General features: G+C 40.1%; 1 protein-coding gene across 1 annotated transcript in view; it reads right to left on the bottom strand.

Moving 5' to 3' along the window:
- Positions 1-215: 215 nt before the first annotated feature.
- RRP15 (ribosomal RNA processing 15 homolog) overlaps positions 216-25,522 on the bottom strand; it is a 54,937-nt gene continuing 29,630 nt past the window's right edge. The window contains exon 5 of the mRNA XM_027564454.1: positions 216-2,456. Coding sequence (XP_027420255.1) covers positions 2,313-2,456 — 144 coding nt within the window. The 3' untranslated portion in view covers positions 216-2,312. The remainder of the gene's footprint in view (positions 2,457-25,522) is intronic.

Below are 25,522 nucleotides of genomic sequence, written 5' to 3'. Positions count from 1 at the left end.
AAACATATGCCCAAATATTGTTATATTTTAGGTGTCAGAAGAATTTAAATGTGGTAGGGTAAAATATTTAGGGTAGAGATGAGAGATTACTTAAAACATTCACCTAAAGATACACACTTAGTTTCTAAAATAATATGCTAATCCTTAGATTCATGTATGGTGGTATTTTGCTCAATTATTTGATAGTCAATATGCAGAAATACTAATACACAAAAAACATTCCATCTTTTATAATAAAAATTATTTCACATAATTTAAATATGCTTTATAGCCTTTTAGCATAAGTGATACATTTTTTTCCTTATAACAGCACTTCAATTTTATTTTGGAGTAAAACAGCTTCTGAGAGAAGAAAATCTACAAATATTCTCTTACTATCAGTTTGAAGTTAAACCAAGGACTATACAAAAACAACTTTTTTTTTTTTAACTAAATGAGAAGTTATTTACCCATTTCTATCACCTGATGTTAGTACAGGAGAATTTTTGCAAAGCTTTAATGATTCAGAAACAAATAGCAAAAAAAAAAAATTAAAATCTTTGATTCTGAAAAGGTAAATTTTTAGGTGCTGCAAATTTCTCAAAATTATCTACGTATTAGGTTGCACTGAAATATTTATGTGTGTTAAGTTATATTGAGATATTTAGATGCTCGTGTTACTACTGAGGAATATCTGTTCACATTTATTTATATTACATTGACAAAATAGCAGTCCTATAATTCAAGAAAACACTAAATTTCAAAAGTTTGGATAAATATAAAAATGCATTTTGAGCTCTGCTGGTTTAAGCATTTGATATCTGAGATGTATACCTTCCTTTTAGGATAACAAATACCAGGCCATGGACTAATTTGACTCTGGTTACATAATACTTGTAACACTCAAATGGGTTTGCAAATATAAACATCTCTGCTCTAGCATAGTTCTGAGGGGAGGATTATCCTTCCATATATAACACACGCAAACAAGTGCAACTGGGTAGTAGGAGGCAACTATTTTTATTATGGAAAGATGGCGAAAGAGATGAACTCTTTTATAAAAAAGAACAGATGACTTTTATTAAATAATTCCCCTACAAACTTTGCAGCTTAGGCCCAGTGTCACAGAAATTTTAGAATGGTATTTAAATAGTCCTGCTTTCTTATCTCTTTCTGTTTAACATCTAGACTTTAAAAGTCACCCAATTTAGTAATCTTTAAGGCAACTATAAGGAATCAAGTGTCAACTCAGATGCAGCTTTCTGATGCAGACTATCTGTTGTCTGGGCTTCCCTGCTAGCTCAGTGGTAAAGAACCTGCCTGCAAGTCAGGAGCTGCAGAAGATGCTGGTTCGATCCCTGGGTGGGAAAGATCCCCTGGAGGAGGGCATGGCAACCCACTCCAGTATTCTTGCCTGGAGAATGCCATGCACAGAGGAACATGGTGGGCTACAGTCCATAGGGTCGCAAAGAGTCAGACACGGCTGAAGTGACTAAGCACACACCTACGCATCTATTGTCTACCATTTCACTGGTCAGTCCGTCCATAAAAGAGTATTTAAGCTAACTCAAATATAGGAGGAAAAACTCAAAAATAGGGAAAATAAGAGAAACTAGAACATGTCAAATATGCTTCCTAAGAAATTATGCCTCACTGTGTAAGTTAAATATGAGAATTTCCACCTCAGTAAATCTCTCATACAAAAATAAACAACATTTAAAATAAATCTAAGTCATTATTTATATACATTACTTAGCATATAAAAGGCAACATATAAGTAGAAATTTTATACTTCTTAAATCATTATTTGCCAGAGTATCTATAAATAAAATCATTACCCCAAATCAGAAATGCTATGATTTAAAAATTTTGTTATTAATACATAGGTTTTCTCAATACCTCACAAAAACCACCACCCACCCTTTCCCACAAAAAATATACATATTCAGGCCTGTAAGTTAGAGGCTTAAAAACACTAACATCAAGGAGTTCATTTTAATTATAAATTGATGTTGCATTTCCACAAACACCGGTGATAGCTGAAATACCAATATCCAAGAGCAATATGTAAACCTATAGTGAACCTAGCAAAATGCACCTCTCAAGTAGAAATATTTCTTTTTACAAATGTTCTAAGGAACAATGCTTAAAATCATATAAGGTTTGAAATGTAATTTTAACAAAGTTTACATGAAAAAAGGAAACACCAAAGTTGGTAATAATGAAAGTCTTTTGGCTTTCTTACAAATGCAACCTTTATAATTTCCCAACCTTCAGAGTATGAACTATTTTTCCAGGAAAAACAAAATGTAAACTGTGTTTCTTATACAGCGTTATGTGTCAGAGTCACTTCCACACCCCAGTCTGCTGCCATCTGGTCCATCGCTTTCTTTGTCCCAGTCTTTCATGGACGCTCCCATCATGAAATCATCACGCAAGATCGTCCATCCTGGGCCCTCTTCTGATTTCGCTTCAGTCTAAGGGAAAGTACATGATCAAAATATTCAAAAGTCAATTTCACCATAAGGAAATTTTAAAATTCTAGGCTACAAAACAAACCTGTCAACACTTTGTTTTATAATAGGAGTAAAACCAAGACAAACGATAGATTAACTGTATGCATTATGATCATATACACACAAATATGTAGTACTGTGTTAAAAAATGTGAGCCTCATACAAGATGTTCAAGCTGGTTTTAGAAAAAGCAGAGGAACCAGAAATCAAATTGCCAACAGCCGCTGGATCATCGAAAAAGCAAGAGAGTTCCAGAAAAACATCTTTCTTGACTATGCCAAAGCCTTTGACTGTGTGGATCACAAGAAACTGTGGAAAATTCTGAAAGAGATGGGAATACCAGACCACCTGATCTGCCTCTTGAGAAATTTGTATGCAGGTCAGGAAGCAACAGTTAGAACTGGACATGGAACAACAGACTGGTTCCAAATAGGAAAAGGAGTACGTCAAGGCTGTATATTGTCACCCTGCTTATTTAACTTATATGCAGAGTACATCATGAGAAACGCTGGACTGGAAGATACACAAGCTGGAATCAAGACTGCCGGGAGAAATATCGATAACCTCAGATATGCAGATGACACCACCCTTATGGCAGAAAGTGAAGAGGAACTCAAAAGCCTCTCGATGAAGGTGAAAGTGGAGAGTGAAAAAGTTGGCTTAAAGCTCAACATTCAGAAAACGAAGATCATGGCATCCGGTCCTATCACTTCATAGGAAATAGATGGGGAAAGAGTGGAAACAGTGTCAGACTTTATTTTTCTGGGCTCCAAAATCACTACAGATGGTGACTGCAGCCATGAAATTAAAAGACGCTTACTCCTTGGAAGGAAAGTTATGACCAACCTAGATAGCATATTCAAAAGCAGAGACATTACTTTGCCAACAAAGGTCCGTCTAGTCAAGGCTATGGTTTTTCCTGTGGTCATGTATGGATGCAAGAGTTGGACTGTGAAGAAAGCTGAGTGCCGAAGAATTGATGCTTTTGAACTGTGGTGTTGGAGAAGACTCTTGAGAGTCCCTTGGACTGCAAGGAGATCCAACCAGTCCATTCTAAGGGAGATCAGCCCTGGGATTTCTTTGGAAGGAACGATGCTAAAGCTGAAACTCCAGTACTTTGGCCACCTCATGTGAAGAGTTGACTCATTGGAAAAGACTCTGATGCTGGGAGGGACTGGGGGCAAAAGGAGAAGGGGACGACAGAGGATGAGATGGCTGGATGGCATTACTGACTCGATGGACGTGAGTCTGAATGAACTCCGGGAGTTGGTGATGGACAGGGAGGCCTGGCGTGCTGCGATTCATGGGGTCGCAAAGAGTTGGACACGACTGAGCGACTGATCTGATCTGATCATACAAGAACCATGGAGGCAGAATTATATTTTTTATCTGCAGTGTTGGGGGGGGGTGGGGGGGGCGCATTGTTTGTGGTGATATAGTATAATCTAGGTTTGGGATCACTTTTTTAAGTCTTCTAACAATCAAAACAGACTTACAAAATATTTCACATTCAGTGATAACCTATTAGAAAACATTTGGCAAATTATTTTAACACACAGAAATTTTTAACATGGTATTTTAACCCAAAATTAATTGAAAGAGTGAAAAATGAAACTAACCTGATACTGTGCTAGGTGTTTATAGATGCTCTCACATTTAAAATTTGATAAAAATCTGGACCAAATGTTATATAAGTTATGATCTCACTGCCTCCCCAAATCATGGACTCAAAAGACTAGTCACACGCTAAAACCGTAAATAACCGAACCAGGCAATAAACATAATGGTAGTCAATTCATTTTGTTTATTCATAGGATTTATATAAAACCATGCAAGAGAGTCTGAGAATTACAGCCTTTTATTTCATGGTACAACAGTACCACCTTGTGGCATTAATTAAGTAGTGCAGGAGGCTGAACTAGTTTCTTCATTCCACAAATATTCACTGAGAACTGCCTATCAAACACTGTCCCGAGTGTGAGAAAGAGAGATGAACAAAACAAAGTCCCTGTCTTCATGGAGCTAACAGTCTGTGCTTTTCTACTTACTCCATGCACAGAAATACACAATGTGGGGGAAATATCTAAATATATAAGAACCCATTTGGTTAGAGAAAACCGTTACTTTATGGGAGCCTATTAACCTATAAAAAGCAATTATTAGGAGAAAAGATGTTAAAAACACTTACAGGGTTAAGAGATTACTTATCTAATTCTGAAGCCATTTTTTTTTAATTTAAAAAAATATAGCCCTGAAACAATAATACCATTTTTTTTTTTAAAAAGGATGCTATCACAAACAGGAAAAAATGTCCTTCTGGCTTATTCGTCAAAGCTTTTTCCTAAATAGACCCGGAAGACTGGAGAGCATATAAATGTGAAAAAGTTTTCAGAACTGACTTAGTGAATCAAACAGTACACTTTGTACTATAATTTAACCAGCATGAAGAAACGAGAGACATCTGTGTTGGTTAAACCCATCAGTTCCAATGCTTTCTGTGCCGCCACTGACAGAGGGCGACGAAGCAGAAAGGCAGTGCATAACGCTGCTCCTGGGCCGCCACTGACAGAGGGCGACGAAGCAGAAAGGCAGTGCATAACGCTGCTCCTGGAGGACGCCCACAGGCCTCCATTCCTCATCTCTACAGGACCACACCCGCGTTCCTAAACTTCTGCTTCTGTGAGATTCAGTTACCTAACTGAATAAAAGGCCATTTTCCCTGAGTCAGCTCAAGTTTTCTCTGCCAATCTCACCTTACTTAAATAAGCCAGAGCTGTTCCCAATGAACAGAGATCCACTTTGAACCATTAACTGTAACACCTCTGCCAAGTTAATTACTCAAGTTTAGTCACTAGCAAAGTGAAAGTCACGCAGTCATATCTGACCCTTTGGGACTCCATGGACTATATATAGTCCATGGAATTCTCCGGCCCGTTGGACACTCTGCGATCCCATGGAGTGTAACCCGCCAGGCTCCTCTGTCCATGGGATTTCCCAGAGGCAAGAGTACTGGAGTGGGTTGCCATTTCCTTCTCCAGGGGATCTTCCTGACCCAGGGATCAAACCTGCGTCTCCTGCATTAGCAGGTGGATTTTGTACCACTGTGCCACCTGGGAAGCTCAATCCATGAGGACAAGATCCAAAGAGAAAACAGCAACACGATTTTAGAAGGTAGAAGCAGATGGATCATGTCTTGGCAAAGCCAAGGAAGGTGAATCCTGCAACTCCAACTGTCAGTCTGACAACTAATCCAACTCACCCTGCAGACTTTTCAGGGGAAAAAAAACAAAACCTAGGAATGGGCAGTTCTGGTACTTTTGCAAGTAAGGATAGAACGGAGGAATCAAGATAAAGAGAACTGGGTGAAAGTTAGATTGAGAAACAAGGAATCAAGATAAAGAGAACTGGGTGAAAGTTAGATTGAGAAACAATCAGATTGTTTCCCCTGGATTCCCCTCCCCACTCTCCTGGCGGAAGACTAGAGGTTTAACCTCTGGAGGGGTAATGGGCTAGCCCAGATGAAAGCATGGGGCGGTACCAAAACCAGGGGATTCAGTTCCACACAAGCACATACACGTCACCTCCAATAAGGAGTCCCGCCAGTCCCATGGTGGACTCCCAAAATGCTGGCAGCCAGACCTTTTTCCTCCAGGGAGGAGATCAGGAACACTCCATAGAAAATCTAACCAGTGACTACTAAATAACACACTAAGAGAAGGCTACATTAAAGCTCACGTCATGTGGACAAACTCCACATATTCAGAGCATCCAATCAACTTTTCTAGGAGTATTTGTTCTAATCATGAACAAATAAGATTTATCAAAAAGAAGAGGAAGAATAATATAAACAAACATTTAAAAAGCAACTTCTAAGAAAAAGAAAGTATTCAAATAAAAAAAACAACTTAAGGGAAAATACCATTAATATCCCTGAAGAGTTAGGAGATTATATTGTATCTACAAAATAAGAACAGTTGCTATTTTAAAAAAGAAACATTAAGAGACTAACAAAAAGCTTAGAAATAGAAGCATGATGGCTGAAAAAAAAAAGTGTAAAGGTGAGAAGACAAAGCTAAGGAAATCATGCAGAAAATAGAGCAGAAAGAAAAAAGTAATGGAAAATATTACAAAAAGATAACTGGACAAACAGTCTGGGAGACTCCAGCACAGTGCCTACAGTCAGGCAGCGAGGAAAGCCTGGAACAGTGACCTCAAGGAAGCCAAAACCCCCGGGGGTGCTGCTGTTGTTCAGTCACTAAGTCGTGTCCAACTCTTTGTGACCCCATGGCCTGAAGCCCACCCCATCCCCTGCTCATGGAGTTTCGTATGCTTTACCAAAATAGTGGGAGTATCAATTTACATTCCCACCAGCTATGCAAGAAGGTTCCCTTTTCTCCACACCCTCTCCAGCATTTGACTTTTACCAGCAACACAAGAGGGTTCCCTTTTCCCCGCACCCTCTCCAGAATTTATTGTTTGTAGACTTTTTTTGATGGTGGTCATTCTGACTGATGTGTGGTGGTATCTCATTGTAGTTTTAATTTGCATTTCTCTCATGAGTGATGTTGAGCATCTTTTCATGTGTTTGTTAGCCACTTGTATGTCTTCTTTGGAGAAATGTCTGTTCAGGTCTTTTTTCCCACTTTTTGATGGGGCAGTTTGTTTTTCCAGTATTGAGTTGTATGAGCTGCTTGTATATTTTGTAAATTACTTCTCTGTCAGTTGGTTCCCTTGCTATTACTTCCTCCCATTCTGAGGGTTTCCTTTTCACCTTGTTTGTAATTTCTTTTGCTGTGCAAAAGCCTTCAAGTTTAATTATATCCCACTTGTTTATTTTTGTTTTTATTTCCATTATTCTAGGAGAAGGGTCACAGAAGATCTTGCTTTGATTTATGTCATCGAGGATGCTGCCTATGTTTTCCTCTGTTTTATAGTTTCCGGTCTTACACTTAGGTCTTTAATCCATTTTGAGTTTATCTTTGTGTATGGCATTAGGAAGTGTTTTAATTTCATTCTTTTCAACCGAGCTGTCCAGTTTTTCCAGCACCACTTACACGGGGCACTATGGAAGATGATGAAAGTTGCTCAGTCATGTCCAACTCTTTGTGACCCCATGTACTATACAGTCCATGGAATTCTCCAGGCCAGAATACTGGAGTGGGTAGCTGTTTCCTTCACCAGGGGATCTTCGCAATGCAGGGATCAAACCCAGGTCTCCAGCATTGCAGGTGGATTCTCAACCAGCTGAGCAGCACATGGGTGCCATCTCAAAAACAACAGAATGATTTCTGTTCATTTCCAAGGCAAACCATTCAGTATCACAGTAATCCAAGTCTATGCCCCAACCACTAATGCTGAAGAAGCTGAAGTTGAACATATACCCCAACCACTAATGCCAAAGAAGCTGAAGTTGAACAGTTCTATGATGACTTACAAGACCTTCTAGAACTAACATCAAAAAAAGATGTCCTTTTCATCATAGGGGACTGGAATGCAAAAGTAGGACATCAAGAAATACCTGGAGTAACAGGCAAATTTGGCTTTGGAATACAGAATGAAGCAGGGCAAAGGTTAATAGAATTTTGCCAAGAGAGCACACCGGTCATAGCAAACACCCTCTTCCAAAAACACAGTGTCTACACATGGACATTACCAGGTGGTCAATACCAAAATCAGATTGATTACATTCCTTGCAACTGAAGATGGAGAAGCTCTATACAGTCAGCAAATATAAGACGAAGAGCTGATTGTGGCTCAGATCATGAATTCCTTACTGCAAAATTCAGACTTCAATTGAAAAGTAGGGAAAACCACTCGACCATTCAGGTATGACCTAAATCAAATCCCTTACGATTATACAGTGGAAGTGACAAAAAGATTCAAGGGATTAGATCTGACAGAGTGCCTGAAGAACTATGGGAGGTTCGTGACACTGTACAGGAGGCAGTGATCAACACCACAGCCAAGAAAAAGAAATGCAAAAAGGCAAAACGGTTGTCTGAGGAGGTCTTACAAATAGCTGTGAAAAGAAGAGAAGCTAAAGACAAAGGAGAAAAGGAACCAACCATCTCATACTCTGTCATCCCCTTCTCCTCCTGCCTTCAGTCTTTCCCAGCATCAGGGTCTTTTCAAATGAGTCAGCTCTTCGCATCAGGTGGCCAAAGTACTGGAGTTTCAGCTTCAACATCAGTCCTTCCAATGAACATTCAGGACTGATTTCCTTTAGGATGGACTGGTTGGATCTCCTTGCATAAGGGACTCTCAAGAGTCTTCTCCAACACCACACATGAACACAATATACTACTAAATCATCTGTTATAACCTAAAAATTACACAGTAGAATGAGTACTAAAATACACTGAGAACTGAAGCACACTTTAAGTTAATTTCTATCAAAGTCAGAAGTTGGGCAAATTATCTCACACAACAGATACACATAATTGCAACTTACTGAATCTTTTCCATAAAGATGGCTTTCCATTAAGTATAAAACTTCCTTTAAAAAATGGAGCACCCACAAAGAAAAGATGGATCAGAGATTAAGAGAAAGAGAAAAAGTGTGAGGCAAATTCCAAATGTGTCATTCATTGGTAAAATTTGCCTAAGGTGATCGCTAGATACTGTTGTTGTTCAATCACTGAGTCGTGTCTGACTCTGTGTGACCCCCATGGACTATAGCTCATCAGGCTCCTCTGTCCATGGGATTTCCCAGAGACAAGAGTACTGGAGTGGGTTGCCATTTCCTTCTCCAAAGGATCTTCCTGATCCAGGGATCGAACTTTCATCTCCTGCATCAGCAGGCAGATTCTTTACCACTGAGCCACCAGGGAAGTCCAATCCCTAGAGAGATTTCATTAACTTTTGAGACATCATGAGAATTAAAAGTTTTTGTTTTGTTTCTAAAACAGAAGCAATGGCAAACTGATGTATTACAATTACAATAGGAATAAAAAACCCAGAGAGTTCTGGATTTGAATTACTAGTTTACTGCTGACTACAACAACACTACAAATGAGAAAGTTTAGATAGAGGTCTAGGATTGGAAAGAAACTAAATATACTTCCCATTCTTCACCTTGATATAAATATAATGTTAAGAGACAAGGCTCCAAACTGTATACATGAGACTCGGATATTTACCTCTGTCAGATGAAGTTGTGTTGACTGATCAAAATTTACCAGCTTATGAAGTCTGTCAGATTTACTGCAAGGCAACAATGACTCAATGACCTAAAGCAACCTACAGGACAACTCTCTGTGCCTACATCAACTGAAAAATAAAACTGACTTAAATGCAAAAACTTAATGAAAACCATATGACACATGGAAACAAAATAGGCCCCACCCTCACTGGCCTGGCTCTGTGCAAACATTTAATCAAGATCACACAGAAACAGTCAGTGTTGATTTTGAAGATGAAGACAACCCTTCAAAATGTTAATCAGCTTCCATTTCAAGGATCAAACACAGACACTGGCAGCTACTGAAAAGGAAAACGGAAAACAGAACTTTGGAATGATTCTTTAATCTAATACCAAATAATTAAGAACCTGAACTCATTTCAGTTTTGAAGGGGGAAAAATTAAGTCAAATCCTAAAAAAATAAACATGATAATCATATCTATATTTAAAAGCAACAGCTGATTTCATTGCTTCCCCTAAGAAGACCGTTATGTTTTCATTTTAATTTATTTTCACCTAAACTAAAACAGGTTCACACCACTGGCTAAATTCATCTTAATACCTTTGCTGCTGTAATTTTTTTTATGCAATTTACAACTGTAGTTAGTAAATCTCCCCTACATGTGTGAAAGACAATCAAAATGGAATCAGTAGTGTGCTAAGAGAGCCCTCTAAAACGGAGCCAAGAAGCCATTAGAGAAGTATGACTCATGTATACCTCTGCCTGGATGGAATCTGACCTTCTGATCAGAAGAAGCCATTCAGGACACTTGCCAGAAACTCATGACAGCAGAGTCTTATCTACTTGTTGGACCTCCTACCCTGAAACAACTCATGATTCCTTAAGGACAAATCCCTGACTTGAGTCAGTCGATCACAATTCTCGGCGGGTGACTTTTGTTAAGTCCCTGTCTCTTTCTCTTCCAGGATTATCCAAATCTGCCTCCCTCAAATTGTAGTTCTTAAGATCCAACAAATAAACTCTTATTTGCAGCCTCCTGCACTGAGATGTGGTAGTGGTGATGACAGATCCTATCTTAAAGTTCTGCCTATGAAATTAAGAGCATACGAAAAACCCCTTCATATTAAAAAAATGTATTCTGGTAGAAATCAACAGAAGTAAAATATAGCCCCAAATCTTTAGAATTTGAGTAAGAACATCAATGATTTTCTAACTGTGTAAGACACTGTGACATCCCACCAAAGAACTGAAAGTTGAATCATAAGAATTGAATATTTTCAATCTTGAATATAAGAGAATTTCAATGAAGAACCTACTGATTCAAGATTATATGGAAGATCCCATGTCTAAGCAAACTTTTCTTTAACTCTCAAAGAATTCTTAATAAGCAATTCCCAAGTGAAGAGCAACTAAAGAGCCTCCTGATGAAAGTGAAAGAGAGAGTGAAAAAGCTGGCTTAAAACTAACATTCAAAAACCAATAAAATGGCATCTGGTCCCATCACTTCATGGTAAATAGACAGGGAAAAAGTATAAACAGTGGCAGATTTTATTTTCTTGGGCTCCAAAATCACTGCAGATGGTGACTGCAGCCATGAAATTAAAAGAAGCTTGCTCCCTGGAAGAAAAGCTATGACAAACCTAGACAGTGCATTAAAAAGCAGAGACATCACTTTGCCAACAAAATAACATCTAGTGAAAGCTATGTTTTTCCAGTAGTCATGTACGGATGTGAGAGCTGGACCATAAACAAGGCTGAGCACCACAGAATTGATGTTTTCAAACTGTGGCGCTGGAAGACTCTTCAGAGTCCCTTGGACAGCAAGAACAAACCAGTGAATCCTAAAGGAAATCAATCCTGAATATTCATTGGAAGCACTGATGCTGAAGCTGAAGCTCCAAGCCTTTGGCCACCTGATGTGAAGAACCAACTCACTGGAAAAGACCCTGATGCTGGGAAAGATTGAGGGCAGGAGAAGGGGACAACAGAGGATGAGATGGTTGTATGGCATCACCGACTCAATAGACATGAGTTTGAGCAAATTCCGAGAGATAGGGAAGGACAGGGAAGCCTGGTGTGCTGTAGTCCACAGGTTCACAGTTGGACACAACTAATCAACTGAACAACTGTCTTGATCAATTTCTGCCTTCTCCTTCCTTTACAGGTCTTTTTTTTTTTTTTTTTTAGTTCTTTTAACTGTCTTACTATGATGGTATTCTGGGAACAAGCCCACTTGAGCTTCATTTTTGTTAACTTTTTGTTTAATTTCCTGATTCTCTGCTGCTGCTACTGCTAAGTCACTTCAGTCGTGTCCGACTCTGTGTGACCCCATAGACGGCAGCCCACCAGGCTCTGCCATCCCTGGGATTCTCCAGGCAAGAACACTGGAGTGGGTTGCCATTTCCTTCTCCAAAGCATGAAAGTGAAAAGTGAAAGTGAAGTCACTCAGTCGTGCCCGACTCTTAGCGACCCCACAGACTGCAGCCTACCAGGCTCCTCTGTCCATGGGATTTTCCAGGCTAGAGTACTGGAGTGGGGTGCCATTGCCTTCTCCATCCAGATTCTCATATAGATTACAAATTCAGATGGATAATTTCTAAGATCCTAGTAAACTAGAAAAAAGCATTTAGTAGTATATCCTAGGTGAAAAAAGATCAAGATGCTGAAACCACATCACCTTTAATTATAGCCTAAGCATATATTAAATGTACAGAGCTCTCTAAGAAAAACAAATTCTGCCTGGCTTTCCAAGAATTCAGGCCTCATACTCCTGGAAAACACGCTTCTTCGATGCATTTTTTCATCCACATACTGTCTTTTGTTTATTTTTTAATTCCATTTGCTGCCCTTGACTTAACTATGGACTTAATTAACACTTGCTGCTAAGTCACTTCAGTCGTGTCCGACTCAGTCTGACCCCATAGACGGCAGCCCACCAGGCTCCCCCATCCCTGGGATTCTTCAGGCAAGAACACTGGAGTGGGTTGCCATTTCCTTCTCCAGTGCATGAAAGTGAAAAGTGTAAGTGAAGTCGTTCAGTAGTGTCTGACTCTTAGCGACCTCATGGACTGAAGCCCACCAGGCTCCTCCGTCCATGGGATTTTCCAGGCAAGAGTACTGGAGTGGGGTGCCATTGCCTTATGTCCTTGCTCAATGAAGACTCTGGTTTCTTCTATTCTAACTTGTATCCATTCAGCTCCACAGAATTAAATTTTAGGAAACATTCCTGAAACTCCAATTTTCTTCATTGTTTATAATCTCTGAAGGACTGCTAATAAGTAGACAAAACTGCCTAAAAGGACAAAAGTAACATCTCAAGGAGTCTTTGACACAAGTCCTCTATTCATTTTCATACTTAATTAGGAATGTGAGATATTCAGAATGCACTCCACCAGTCTCTTAAAGTACATCATTATTTTTTATCTGCTACATTACACAGTACACATCAATGAGAATTCAGATTTGTAACAAATGAGCAGAGCTGTGAATTTATCTAGAAAATAGATACCAATGTTTTAGTATCACAAACTGTTAAAACCTTCAATGACACAAACATACATAAGCCTCTCACATGCAAGCCTCTCTTCTGTGTGAGAACAGAGCAAGAAGGCACCTCTAATGATAAAGGAACCATGTCCTCTCCAGACACCAAATCTCCCAGTGCCGATCTTGGACTCCCAGCCCCCAGCACAGTGAGAAATGAATGTCTGTTGTTTTTAAGCCACCCAGTCTGTGATAACCTGGTGTAGCAGTCTGAATGGGCTAAAACAGTACGTGACCTGACAGTTCTCTCTTCTGAAATGTGAAGGATGATAATAAATACCCCCTCTCTCACATATTACATGCACAGCCAGCCATATGGGTCACTGATTATAAAAACATGGCTGCTTTTACCACCAAACAGACTCCTTGTCAGTCTTTTAAATGTAATACATGATGATTCTCCCTCCATTCTTCTCTTTAACTTGTTGAAGAAGAGCAACCATCAAGGCCCTTGCAGCAACCGAATGCAGAGAATTCTTGCTAGTCCAGCACTGCAGTTAATGAGACAAGGTATCAACAAACAAAAAATTTAAAAAAAATTTTTTTAAGTTCTTTGTAAGACCATGAAAAGCTATACAAATGAAATGAAGTTTTATCTGGTAGATAATATGCGTAATATCAATCTACTGAAGTCAAGAAAAGACTTAAAAATAAATGTATTGTCTCACTAGAGTTCCCTGTACAAATAGGTGATTCCAAATCTGGGATACAGGAAGTTCAAGGTTCAGTCTGGGACATCTTGCTGTCCCAGAAAGCAAGAAAGCACTCAAAGAAAAATGAGGTCATGTCATAAGGCCATGAGGGTTAGTATGCACTGGTTCCCATTACCTCATTTGTGAATTTAAGTGTCAAAAAGCACAATGATTGTAAAGGACTGAACAATAATAACTCCTGTGTCCATGATATTAAAAAAAAAAAAAAAAAAAACCCAAAAGGGGAGGGAAAGAAGGTTCACTCGCCACAACTGGAGATGACTGTTAAACCAACTTCTCACTCCAAAAAGCAATAATTAAAGGGAAAGGAATCTTAGCCCCCACCTTCAGGAACTTAAATTCAGTCGTAGAAAAACAAACAAAAACTAAAGGAGAAAGTCATCATTCTATAAATGACACTAACTGTTTTAGGCAAGAATAATCAACTGACGCTAAAAGGCAAAGATATACAGGCAAAGGTAAACTAGATACTAGCTCCTTTCAAAGTACACACCCCAGAAATGACTTTATAACTGTAGGGGGGACATGCACCCTTAATAAGGGACTATTCATTACCACTGTAACCAAATGAAAAACCACCATCACTAATATGAGATGTGATGCAACATGAAGTACAGAGCATTTAAGTCTCACACCTATGAAACAGGCCGAGCTGCTGCTGCTACTGCTAAGTCACTTCAGTCGTGTCTGACTCTATGCGACCCCATAGACTGCAACCCACCAGGCTCCCCCATCCCTGGGATTCTCCAGGCAAGAACAGCGGAGTGGGTTGCCACTTCCTTCTCCCAATGCATGAAAGTGAAAAGTGAAAGTGAAGTCACTCAGTCGTGTCTGACTCTAAGCAACCCCACAGACTGCAGCCTACCAGGCTCCTCTGCCCATGGGATTTTCCAGGCAAGAGTACTGGCGTTGGGTGCCATTGCCTTCTCCAGAAATAGGCCAAGAGTCCACCCTAAACCCTAACCTTTAGCCCTAACTTCAGGGTTACATAAAAAGGACACAGAGGAACAAGTTAGTAGAAGACATTATGACAAAATCATCAGACAAATTCAGAATCTGGATTCATCTTCAAGACAACTGGTTTCTCTCTGTATAGGGTCTCCTTAAAGGGGGAGGGGGCACGCGTGGGATGAGGAGGACTGGTCAGGAAGAAGAGGGAGGAAACAAGATTAACACAACCAAACGTAAGGCATGAACCCTGACTAGATTTTGGGTCTCAAAGTTTCAAAAGCATTCTTTGAATTTTGCAGTATGTGATTCATATCTCAATAAAGCTCTTTCTTAAAAAAAGAGTCTCTGAGACAGTATAGACAGTACCTTCAAGTAGTCACCCCAAACAAACAAAAACCAGATGGAGAGAGAATAGGCAGACAGCTATATAAAATAAACACATGGACAACTGCTAACAATTTTAGCAACTAGGTGAGAGAAATAGTGGTCCTTCATACTTTTTTCCATTTAAAAATCTTCTATAAAATAACTGAGGGAAAAAAAAAGGATTCTAAAATTTCTATTAGGCAAACAATTAAATGATATCCAATAACTTTACAAAATTCCCTGATAAATGAATGGAAGTCAATTCCAACAGTAAACTCATAAAGAATTTTCTCTTCTTTGGCCACAGTGCATGGCTAGCTAGATCTCAGTTTCCTGACCAGGAAGTGAACCCAGGCCCACTGCAGTAAAAGCGCAGCGTCTTAAGCCCTGGATGATGAGGGAATTCCCTAAAGAATTTGCCAAATGAGTTTAATGGATTTCATTATTCTGAAGTGTTTCACTATGATAATATTTTATCTTGCTTCCTTCTTAGCAGTTTTGAGGAATAAGATTTTAAAATGAGTTATTTCCAAGTGCTACCATGCAACCAGCGAAGGGGAGCTGAGACTCGGGAGAACTGAGCAGGCTGCTTGGCTCACCGCCTGGCCCAGTCTGGGCAGGTGACACTGTGGCTCGCCAGTCTGGGCAGGTGACACTGTGGCTCGCCAGGCAGCCCCCTTCTTTCCAGCTTATCTAGGTGAGAGGACGGAGACAGTCTTCTGCTCTGCTTCTAAAAAAGTACCTCACTACTCTAAGCACACAGGCACTGACGGCTAAAAGATGGTTCTGAAGCAACATAGCCTGGGTTTTGATCCAGAGTCTGTCCATTATTATCAGTGGGACCTGGGGCAGGTCATTTAACCTCATTTTGGGTTTCTCTAAAATGGAAGTTCTGGTATTTCTTAAAGTGATAATTACAGAGAAACACCTTCCATAGTACCTGGCGCAAACAATAAGACGACCCCTCCCAGCCCCGCTACCACAATTCCTACCTAGAAATGCCTTGAGTCGTCATGTACACACACAACTCCCAAATCAGGACATCTGTGATATTCTGATGATGCTCTGTGCTTTGCTCACAATGATGAGAATGCTCAAATAGTAGGAAAGCACACACTTAGAAATCAAAGTCTCCCTGGTAAAAAAAATCTTTTAAGTAACACATTTCAACCACAGCTTGAAGTGAGGAGTAAGAAAAAGTGGACACATTTCTAGGTCCTCAAATCTAGCTTTATTATTTTGTTAAGAATTACGCGTTAGTAAACCAGATACACCTAAAACGAGAGGTGTCGTTGCTTTGTTGTTTAAGTCGTGTCTGACTCTTTGCAACCCCAAGGACTGCAGCCCACCAGGCTCCTCTGTCCATGGGATCTCTCAGTCAGTACTGGAGTGGGTTGCCATTGCCTTCTCCAGGTGATCTTCCCGACCCAGGGAACGAACCCGTGTCCCCTGCACTGCCAGGTGGGTTCTTTACCACTGAGCCTCCAGGGAAGTGCAAAATGAGAGACAATTTTGCAAACACAATTTTTATTCAATTATTGGATAATTTTTGGACTACCTTGTAATTCAGCAGAAGTAACAACAGTTTCCCTTCAAAATAGCTTTCAACTTTAGATTCATCTTTGACTATTCGTTAGGAAAAAAATAAGAACTGAATATAAGAAACTCATTCTAATAATGACATGCAGTTGCAAACGTTTATATAGCGCTAACCAGATACTAAGCATTGTTCTAATTCTAAGCACTTTACAAATACTAATTCACTTGACCCTCACAGTTATCTCTGTGAGGTGATGATAACCCCTAGAATGACTGTCTCAAACAGAGGAAAAAACGCGAGGTTTGGTGAGGCTAAGCAACCTCTCTTCACTAAGTGGTAGACCAAGTATTTGGAAGCCGTTGGTCTGGCTCTGGAGTCTGGCGTCTCTGCCACTATGTATAATACACCATCCGTCTCCATACACATACTCAACTGCCGACAACACAGAAACGATGAGTTTTAGCGAGATACAATAAAATATTCTTTTGATTTTTAAAAATGCACCATAAGTGCAAACACATGCTACAAGACATACCTTATGCAGGACATTTAAATTAAAAAAAAAGCCTCAATCTCCTTGATGAAAATTTTATGTAGGCAGCCACTTCAGCAACTTCAAACAGAACATTTTTTCAAAGAGGGCCAGAATATGTATGGCACCATTATTAATTTTTATTTTAACAGTAACTAAAGATTTCCACAGCAGCTCCATAATTATATTCTTCACTTATACCCGTATTTTCCCCACGTCAATGCTCCACGTTACCACACTGCCAAACCTAAGTTCACTGTGATTACAACTGCTGTTCACATTAGAAACCGGCCTACATCAAATTTTCTTTTTCCTACATCAAAATTAAACAGCATATTTTAAAAGTGAGTACAAAGAGAAACTGGCTTTCAAGTGTTCCCATCAACAGCAGTGTGCACAATCACGTGCATTCTCATTTCAAACTCCAAGTCCCTCTTTTGTCTAAGCTCCAATCTATTTAGGCATTTTCAGTAAACAAACATTAAGCTGAATTATTTACAAAGTTAGCATTCCACACATTCCTGTTAGAGCAGCTTTTATGTGAGAGTAAAATACTGTTGCCTTGCAATGTAGGGGCAACTTAAGGACAGCATCTTTCTCTACTTCCCCACCCCCAACTCCTTTTCAAACCTGAGGCCTGAAAACTGCTGGGGGACCACTGGGGAACGTGTGTGAGGAGTCCTTCCGTTCCACTCCCAAGGCGTTCTCCTTTGGGAGTAGGCATTCAAGAGGTCTAGGAACCAGCATGAATGCACGATTAAAAGTACACAGCAATTAAGAGTCTAGGTCTAAGTTACCAAGACACCAAAGAAGCAGGTATTGCAAAAGTACTCCCACCACTAAATATCTAGCTGTGAAGAAGTTACATGGCTGCCATTTACGAGAAACAGAGTTCCCTAACTTATCTCTGTGTTTGACACATATCTGTGTTTGTGCTCCTATCACAAAATCAGAAAAAAAGTAAATACCTTATCTCTTCTAGTAACTTCTGCCCTTGATTTTGATGGAAATTTGCTGCCCTGCAATCACTAGGGAAGCTACTTTCTAACAGAAACTAGCTGGCACTTACTACAAGATTATCATTGTAGTTTCATTATCACAAAAGCCAAAATGGACATACTGGCAATTTCAAATAGATGAAAACCTTGCAGAAAGTCTGTAACTCAAGAGTGCTAAGTAACAGTTAGTCAATGATCTCCTAACAGCAGCCAATATATTCTCCTTAAGAGACTTACAGATTTAAATTGCATCACGCTTGCTTCAATGCCACCTTTAAGGAAACAGGCACTTAAATGCCAAGAAATCTGACTGAATTTCAGTCAACTTTTCAAGAAAGGAGCAAAAGGAAAAATCACAACTTTAAAGGTATGGAAAAACATGAGCAACTCTAATTACCAAAATCTTGGGTTATTCAACATACTGGGAAAACAGATCACTCTAGACGGGTACATGTTCTGAAATGAGGATAAGAAGGTACTATTTCCTTAAGGCGTAAAACAAATCTTTCTTACACAAAATGTAAGTTTTTGTTGCTTCCTTAAACAGAGTGTCCTAAATACAATTTAATCTTTGTTTAAAAAAAAATTCACTCAAAGTTAACATCAAGGAAGCAGCTAGTGTGCCCTGCCATATGTTGGTATGTGGCTGGTACAGGGCTTCATTTATTTGGTCCAATAGAGGGATTTATAGATTCTAGATTAAAGAATTCCCTCCAAATAGGTGACAATTACTTATTTGAACCTAAAAATGTTAACATTTCTAAAATATACTACTGACATTCCCCGACTGTGTAAACTGGCTAATTGTTCTCCGGGTGCTTGGGACCCTACAGAGACAGAAAAATTGGCCCACACACACACATGCACACATATCACACACACACACACACACACACACACACACACACATGGCTATCCAGGCTGCCTGCTTCTTTGTGTCATGTTTCCTGCACTAACCCAGGGCCTCTCCCCACAGTTGATGTTTTTAACCTGATCATTGCTTCTTGTCATCCATGTCATTTCCAATTACAACCTGGAGCAGGCACTGCCTCCATAAGTCTTGACCTCTCAGACACATTCCACTTTTTACAGTCTCCATTTGGTGAAAGCTCTCACCATCTGAATCTCCCAAGCTGTCACCCTCACAGTCCCTCCCCCTCCTTCATCCTTCTAAATCCTGTCAGTCCCAGACTCACTCAACCTCCAAACTGCCTTTCAAGCCTGCTTCCTCTTTTCTATTCACCCCCCGACCCACCCCATCTTATACAACCTTAGTTCTCCCCTCTTCTCTGATTACTGCAAGAGCCTCCCACTTATTGGTCTTCTAATACAGGTTTTACATCCTTCAGCCTTCCTTTCCTTAAAAATAATCAACTCTGATCACATCACTTACTTGATGAAAAATTACAACTGGCACCCAAATGCCAAAAGGATAAAGTCCAGATTCCTTAACTAAAGGCACAAGACTAAAAAATCTGGTCCCAACTTCCCCAGAATCCCCTTTTCCAGCTCCCCATTGCAAAGAATCGGACACAACTGAGCGACTTGCACTTTCAACTATCAGTAAACACCCTATATCCCAACCTCTATGGAGGAAGAAAAGAGGAAAAAAAAAATTATAAAGAATGTGAAAAACTGGAAAACTGTTAGGCTTTTCCGCCTTCGAGTAGTACAGTGATTGGCAATTCATTTTTCCCTAACCAATGAAGTAAAAACTAGATGCACTAGCTCCTTTTCCTTGAATTAATAGTAGGGAAAACGTCTACTGATTATGGCATCATTCTCTGATGCTTACTTCTAAGTGTTTTCAAAGACTGTCTCAATATAGGCTGGTTTCAGCAACACTGAAAACTTGGTCTTTGTGACCGTAACTTTTCCAACATTTAAGACTCTAATTTCATAAGCAAGTATCTGTACTACCTAGAACACATACTACATCAACTTTCCAAATGGTTTCTCTTCTTGTTTCTATATGAACTATTTGGTGGACTGATTCATTCAAAGAAGCAAACCTCCATCTACTGAATTTGATATTCAATACTTTATCCAAAATTTCTATTTTTTCAGGTAAGAATCACTCCTTTCTTAGGCTTTCTCACTTTCACTAATGATGCTCCTTTTCATAGCCCTATCTCACAAAAAATTAATAAAGAATAAAAATAAAGTAAGTCTGCCGTATTTAATAAGATTTGCTGTATCACAATGTGATAGGGAATAGAGAAAACAAGGGGCATTACTGAGAAGTGAATACTGTGTAGCAAACTCACCAGTAAGTGATATATTTCTGCACATAAGCTTTACAATATTAGGAACTTTTAATACATCCTCTGTACAAAGGACCTGGCTTAACATGATGAAAGAGATACAAAATTATTAAGAAAACAAAAATAAGCCATACATATTTAACTGAAGAAACAGCTCATTTTTAAGAGATGAAAAATACTCAGAATAATAACTGCCCCAAGCACAAATGAAGGCTTTTTTGATTTATAAACATTAACTGTTATCTCTTCTGAAATGAGCCCATCAAGTACCTTTTTGCTTTACTTCGCAGTACCCCAGCTTACCTCCAAGGAGTATAGTAATTAATTACTCACATGTAATTTAATATATCTGTGTGACATGTTTTAAAATACTTAAAAACCATTTCAAAATCTCTTTCCCTAAAAATGATCTTGGAAGAGCAGTTATACCTCTTCTGCCCTAAGGAAGGCTTTCTAACACGAGTTCCCAAGTACTCTTCTGCAGAATAATGACTACACGTGAAATAATTGGGGCGGGGGCAGGGGTGACTCTAAGAGCAATAATATTATCCAACTCAGCAGGATCAGAGGATGAAAAATGTCCTGATGAACAGCTAATGATATCAATGGCAGTCTTTAGAACGTATCAAAAAGTACTCCAATCTATGTACCAAAAGCCTTAAAGAAGATCATGGTTTTAAATGAAATAAGCAGAGTTTAAATAGCTAGGCTGTAGCTCACAAAAACAGTAAATATGAAAACATGAGATAAGTCAACTGTAGATGTACATAGTGCATAAACAGACTTATAAATCAGATATGTGACTTATAAAGAAATGAATTCATAATTCTATTTTTCAGACTAGATAACAAAAATGATCGGACTAGTCAAAATTTTTAAAACACATACACTCTTTCCTTCTTTATTTTCTAAGAAATAATGCTAAACACACATGTGCCAGAGCATGAATCTAAATATCTAAAGATTTTCAAAAGAACAGAGATAATCACAAAGATTGTTTCCAAAGAAGAAAAAAACCCAGAGAAAGGAGGTATATACACCTGCTTTCTGTGGGCATCCCTTCTTTATATGGCTAAAATTTTAGGAAGTATTTTTTTTTAATTAATTCACTTCACTTAAAATGTCCATTATCAAAATTTCAAGGCTTACTATTTGTGAAATACCTTATAATCAACTTAAGACTACCAACAATTCTATTAATATGATAAGATCAACCTTTTTGCTGTCAAGATAAAAAGGAAGTCTTTCAATTAAACATCAGCCATGCATTTTATCTCCAATTTTTATGGAGAACTTTAATTAAAATAAAGGTATAAAGTTATAAACATACAAGGAAACAACACAGAAGAGAAAATAAGAGTAAACACAATAAGCCAATTAATTTGGAGGGGGAATGAAAACTAGATAGAGTAGCAGCAACCAATTAACAGAAAAATAAATTGACATTTAAGTGAAAACCAGTGGATCCATGCTCAGAAACTGGAAGAAACGGGCAGAGGTGGGGAGCAAAGCATGTGATAAAAACAGAAGACTGGCTGACAGTCCGTGTAAGAAGCAGCTATTAAACCTCTAGGTCCCCTCTCCAGCCTATGGAGGCAGTGACTGACTCTAACATAGACAGTAGTTTACTCCCTGAAGATAGTTAAATCAGAGAGGTCTTGGACTCCAGAACATTGGTTAACACAAACAGCTTATACTGAATAAAGTCTTCATACTGAATGCTGGAGCCCCAAAGACTATTCTTATATCCTGTTCCAAGAATACTGGCAGTAGTAAGTTCTTAACCCATACATAGGCAGCAGATTGCTAAGAGTCTTCTCTAGAAAAGATAAGTTCCCAGAAGAAAGTCCTACAGAAAACTGATATTTGGACATTCCCCAATGAAAGAACCAACGCTCTTAACTCTTCCACAGCTGAGCTCACCAACCAGTAAACTCTGGGCTCATCCGGGAATGTGCAATCCATCCTCTTTACTCTTAAATACGAATGGACAGTGAGGATCACCATGTACTAAGGAAGGCCTCCAACTGCTGAGTGAGGCCAAGACAAACAGCATGAATGAACTCAAAAGAGATTAAAACAAGGCAGAAAAAAGAAAAATTTAAGATGGCTATAATTAATTCCCCACAGAGAACAGACAGTGCATTTGTGAAATAACAGGGTCCCAAGAACAAAAACAAAACAACAAAAAAAGAGTTCTTCAAAAATAAAAAATATGAAGTCATGTATTTTTAAAATTCAACGTAAGGGCTAGAAATCAAAGAACTTCCCCAGAAGGTGTCAGAGAGAGAATTAGAGGGGAAAACGTGAGACTAAGAGGATCAATCCAGAAGATCTAACAACCAATTAGCAGAAGCTCCAGAAAGGGAACACAGAAAAAAAGGGACAAAAATAATCAAAGATATTAATTCAAACAAACCAAACAATGTGTAGAGAAGGGAGGAACGTGAATTTCTCACTGGGTAGACAAAGTCGCCACGGTGCAGCACAAGGAGTGAGCAAGCTGCACAGGGCACTTCACTGCCAAGCTGTGGACCAGCAGAGATAAAGAGACGACCTGAAAGGTTTCAAGGAGTACAGAACCAGAAACCAGAGAAGCACCAGACCGCTAACCAGCAAAAAAAAAAACAACAAGAAAATGAAACAGTAACTTCAAAGTTCTGAGGGAAAATTTTTTCTAACACACACATCTATATGGTATTAGTTTCCCATGGCTGCTATATGATTACCACCAACTGGGTGGCTTCAAACAACAGCAATATATCCTCCCACAGTTCAGAATCTGGCGAGGCCTCCCTTCCTGGGGACTGTGGGCACCCTTTGGCTCATGGCTATCATTCCAGCCTCCGCCTTGGCTGTCACCTTACCAGCCTCCTGAGAAACCTGTATGCAAGTCAAGAAGCAACAGTTAGAACCAAACATGGAACAACAGACTGGTTCAAAACTGGGAAAGGAGTACGGCAAGGCTGTATATAGGCGCCCTGTTTATTTAACTTATATGCAGAGTATATCACGTGAAATGCTGGGCTGAATGAATCACAAGCTGGAATCAAGATTGCTGGGAGAAATATCAACAACCTCAGATATGCAGATGATACCACTTTAATGACAGAAAATAAAGAGGAACTAAACAGCCTCTGGATGAAGGTGAAAGAAGAGAGTGAAAAAGATGGCTTAAAACTCAACATTCAAAAAACAAAGATCGGAGGAGAACAAGATGGTGGAGGAATAGGTGGTCGTGGAGTACATCTCTCTTCACAGAACATCAGAAATACACCTTCAAACACAGAACTACATGCAGAACACCAGCTGAGAGTAGACAGGAGTACCTGACCAGCGGAAAAGAGTGTATAGAACCACCCAAAACTCGGTAGGATGAAGGAACTAGGGGGCAAAACAGGAGTGTTAGGAGGACTGGACCTGCCCTCAGTTGGGGGAAGAACTGAAGCAGGGGTCCAATCCCCACATCAGGGCAACTGTCTGAGTCAGAGGAGGAACATTTAAGGCTGAGAGTGAAACAGCTGACCTGTGGCAGCCTAAATGGAATGAGAATCAGACAGTCCTTGCCGCAGCCATACGTTACCCAGACAGGGACGCAGGTCCGCTGGAAGGTGCAGTGGCTGGGAGCTGGAGTTTAGGGATTGTGGAGCAACCCCAGGCGAGGGCTGCTGTTGACTGTGGAGAGACTGGATCTGGGGGATGTGAGGGAGGAGATTGTGGTGGGAAAGGCCTGTGGAGAAAGCCAGACAGGCAGCCATGGAAGCCAGGCAATACTGCTGAGTCACGCAAGGGGGTGGAGCCATCACCATAGCCTCTCACCCCACACACAACAGCATCAGCAGCTGAACAACAGAGGCCGGCCCATCAAATGCCTGAGGCACCGAACTACAAAGCAGGACCGCACCCAGGGCGCTCCTTTATGTGACTGACATGCAGATCTACAGAGCAGGACCCTGACCTGCCGAACAACAGGGAAGGACCACTAAGTGCCTGAACGGGTGGAGCTACGGAGAAAGACTGGCCAAAGGGGCCTTCTGATCATTAGCCACAAGAAGCTTGAAAAAAGACCCTGACAGGGCCATAACTCCTGCACCGGAAGCAGTCCATGTGCCTGCACACTTGGCGCCGCCAGGGTCCTCACAAGCCAAGAAACCATGCCACCTTCACACTCAACTCTCACTGGGAGAGAGCTGCTACAGGTGCAAAGTCTTCGTCTATGCGTGCAGTGTCATTTTGGTCATGAACAACTCTTTGCGACCCTGTAGACCCTGGGCTGCCAGGCTTCTCTGTCAGGGAGGGGGTTCTCCAGGCAAGAATACTGGAACTTACTGGCCAATACTGGTCGCCATACCCTTCTAAAGCACTATACTTCCTGCTGCCCTAGCTGCCAACTCCCCTGAGCACCTGGTGCTGCCAGAACCCCTGGGACCCAAGCAGCTGCACCACCTCCACACCTGGCCCTCACAGGGGCAAACCCAAGTCCTCCAGGGCAGCCTCAGGAGCAAACCCCAGTGAACAACCCACATGCAGAGGTGGAAATAAAACCACAGTTGAAACCCAGGGGCAGTGTGACTAAGGAAGAAGACCCAAAACCTTCCCACCAGCTCTACAAGCTGCAGATTAAATCCACGCTATCAATTAGGCAGACTCTGTGTCTATGGAATATTCAAAATGACACTGAGAGCTCCCACAAAAGAAAACGCACTGGTTCTGATAGTTGTGGACACTGGAGGAAAGAACACACAGTAGGACCAGATGAGGATCTGAGATGCCCCCACAGCAGGTCCAGAGACCAGCACAGTGTTGGAGGGCATCCCAGGGAGGTAAGGTGGACTGCGACGCCCAGCAAGGGAAAGGACTCTGACAGCAGTGACTCAAGATAAACATTTGTTTTTCTTATGTTTTGACTTATTCTGTATACTCTTTTGGATTTTATCTTTTTTTCCCTCCCTTTCCCCACCCTGCTCTGTTGTAGTT

The sequence above is a fragment of the Bos indicus x Bos taurus genome, chromosome 16, assembly GCF_003369695.1.
Source record: "Bos indicus x Bos taurus breed Angus x Brahman F1 hybrid chromosome 16, Bos_hybrid_MaternalHap_v2.0, whole genome shotgun sequence".
Classification (NCBI taxonomy): Eukaryota; Metazoa; Chordata; class Mammalia; order Artiodactyla; family Bovidae; genus Bos; species Bos indicus x Bos taurus.
Note: the sequence above shows the minus strand (reverse complement) of the source record. Positions and strands in the feature narration are given on the sequence as shown.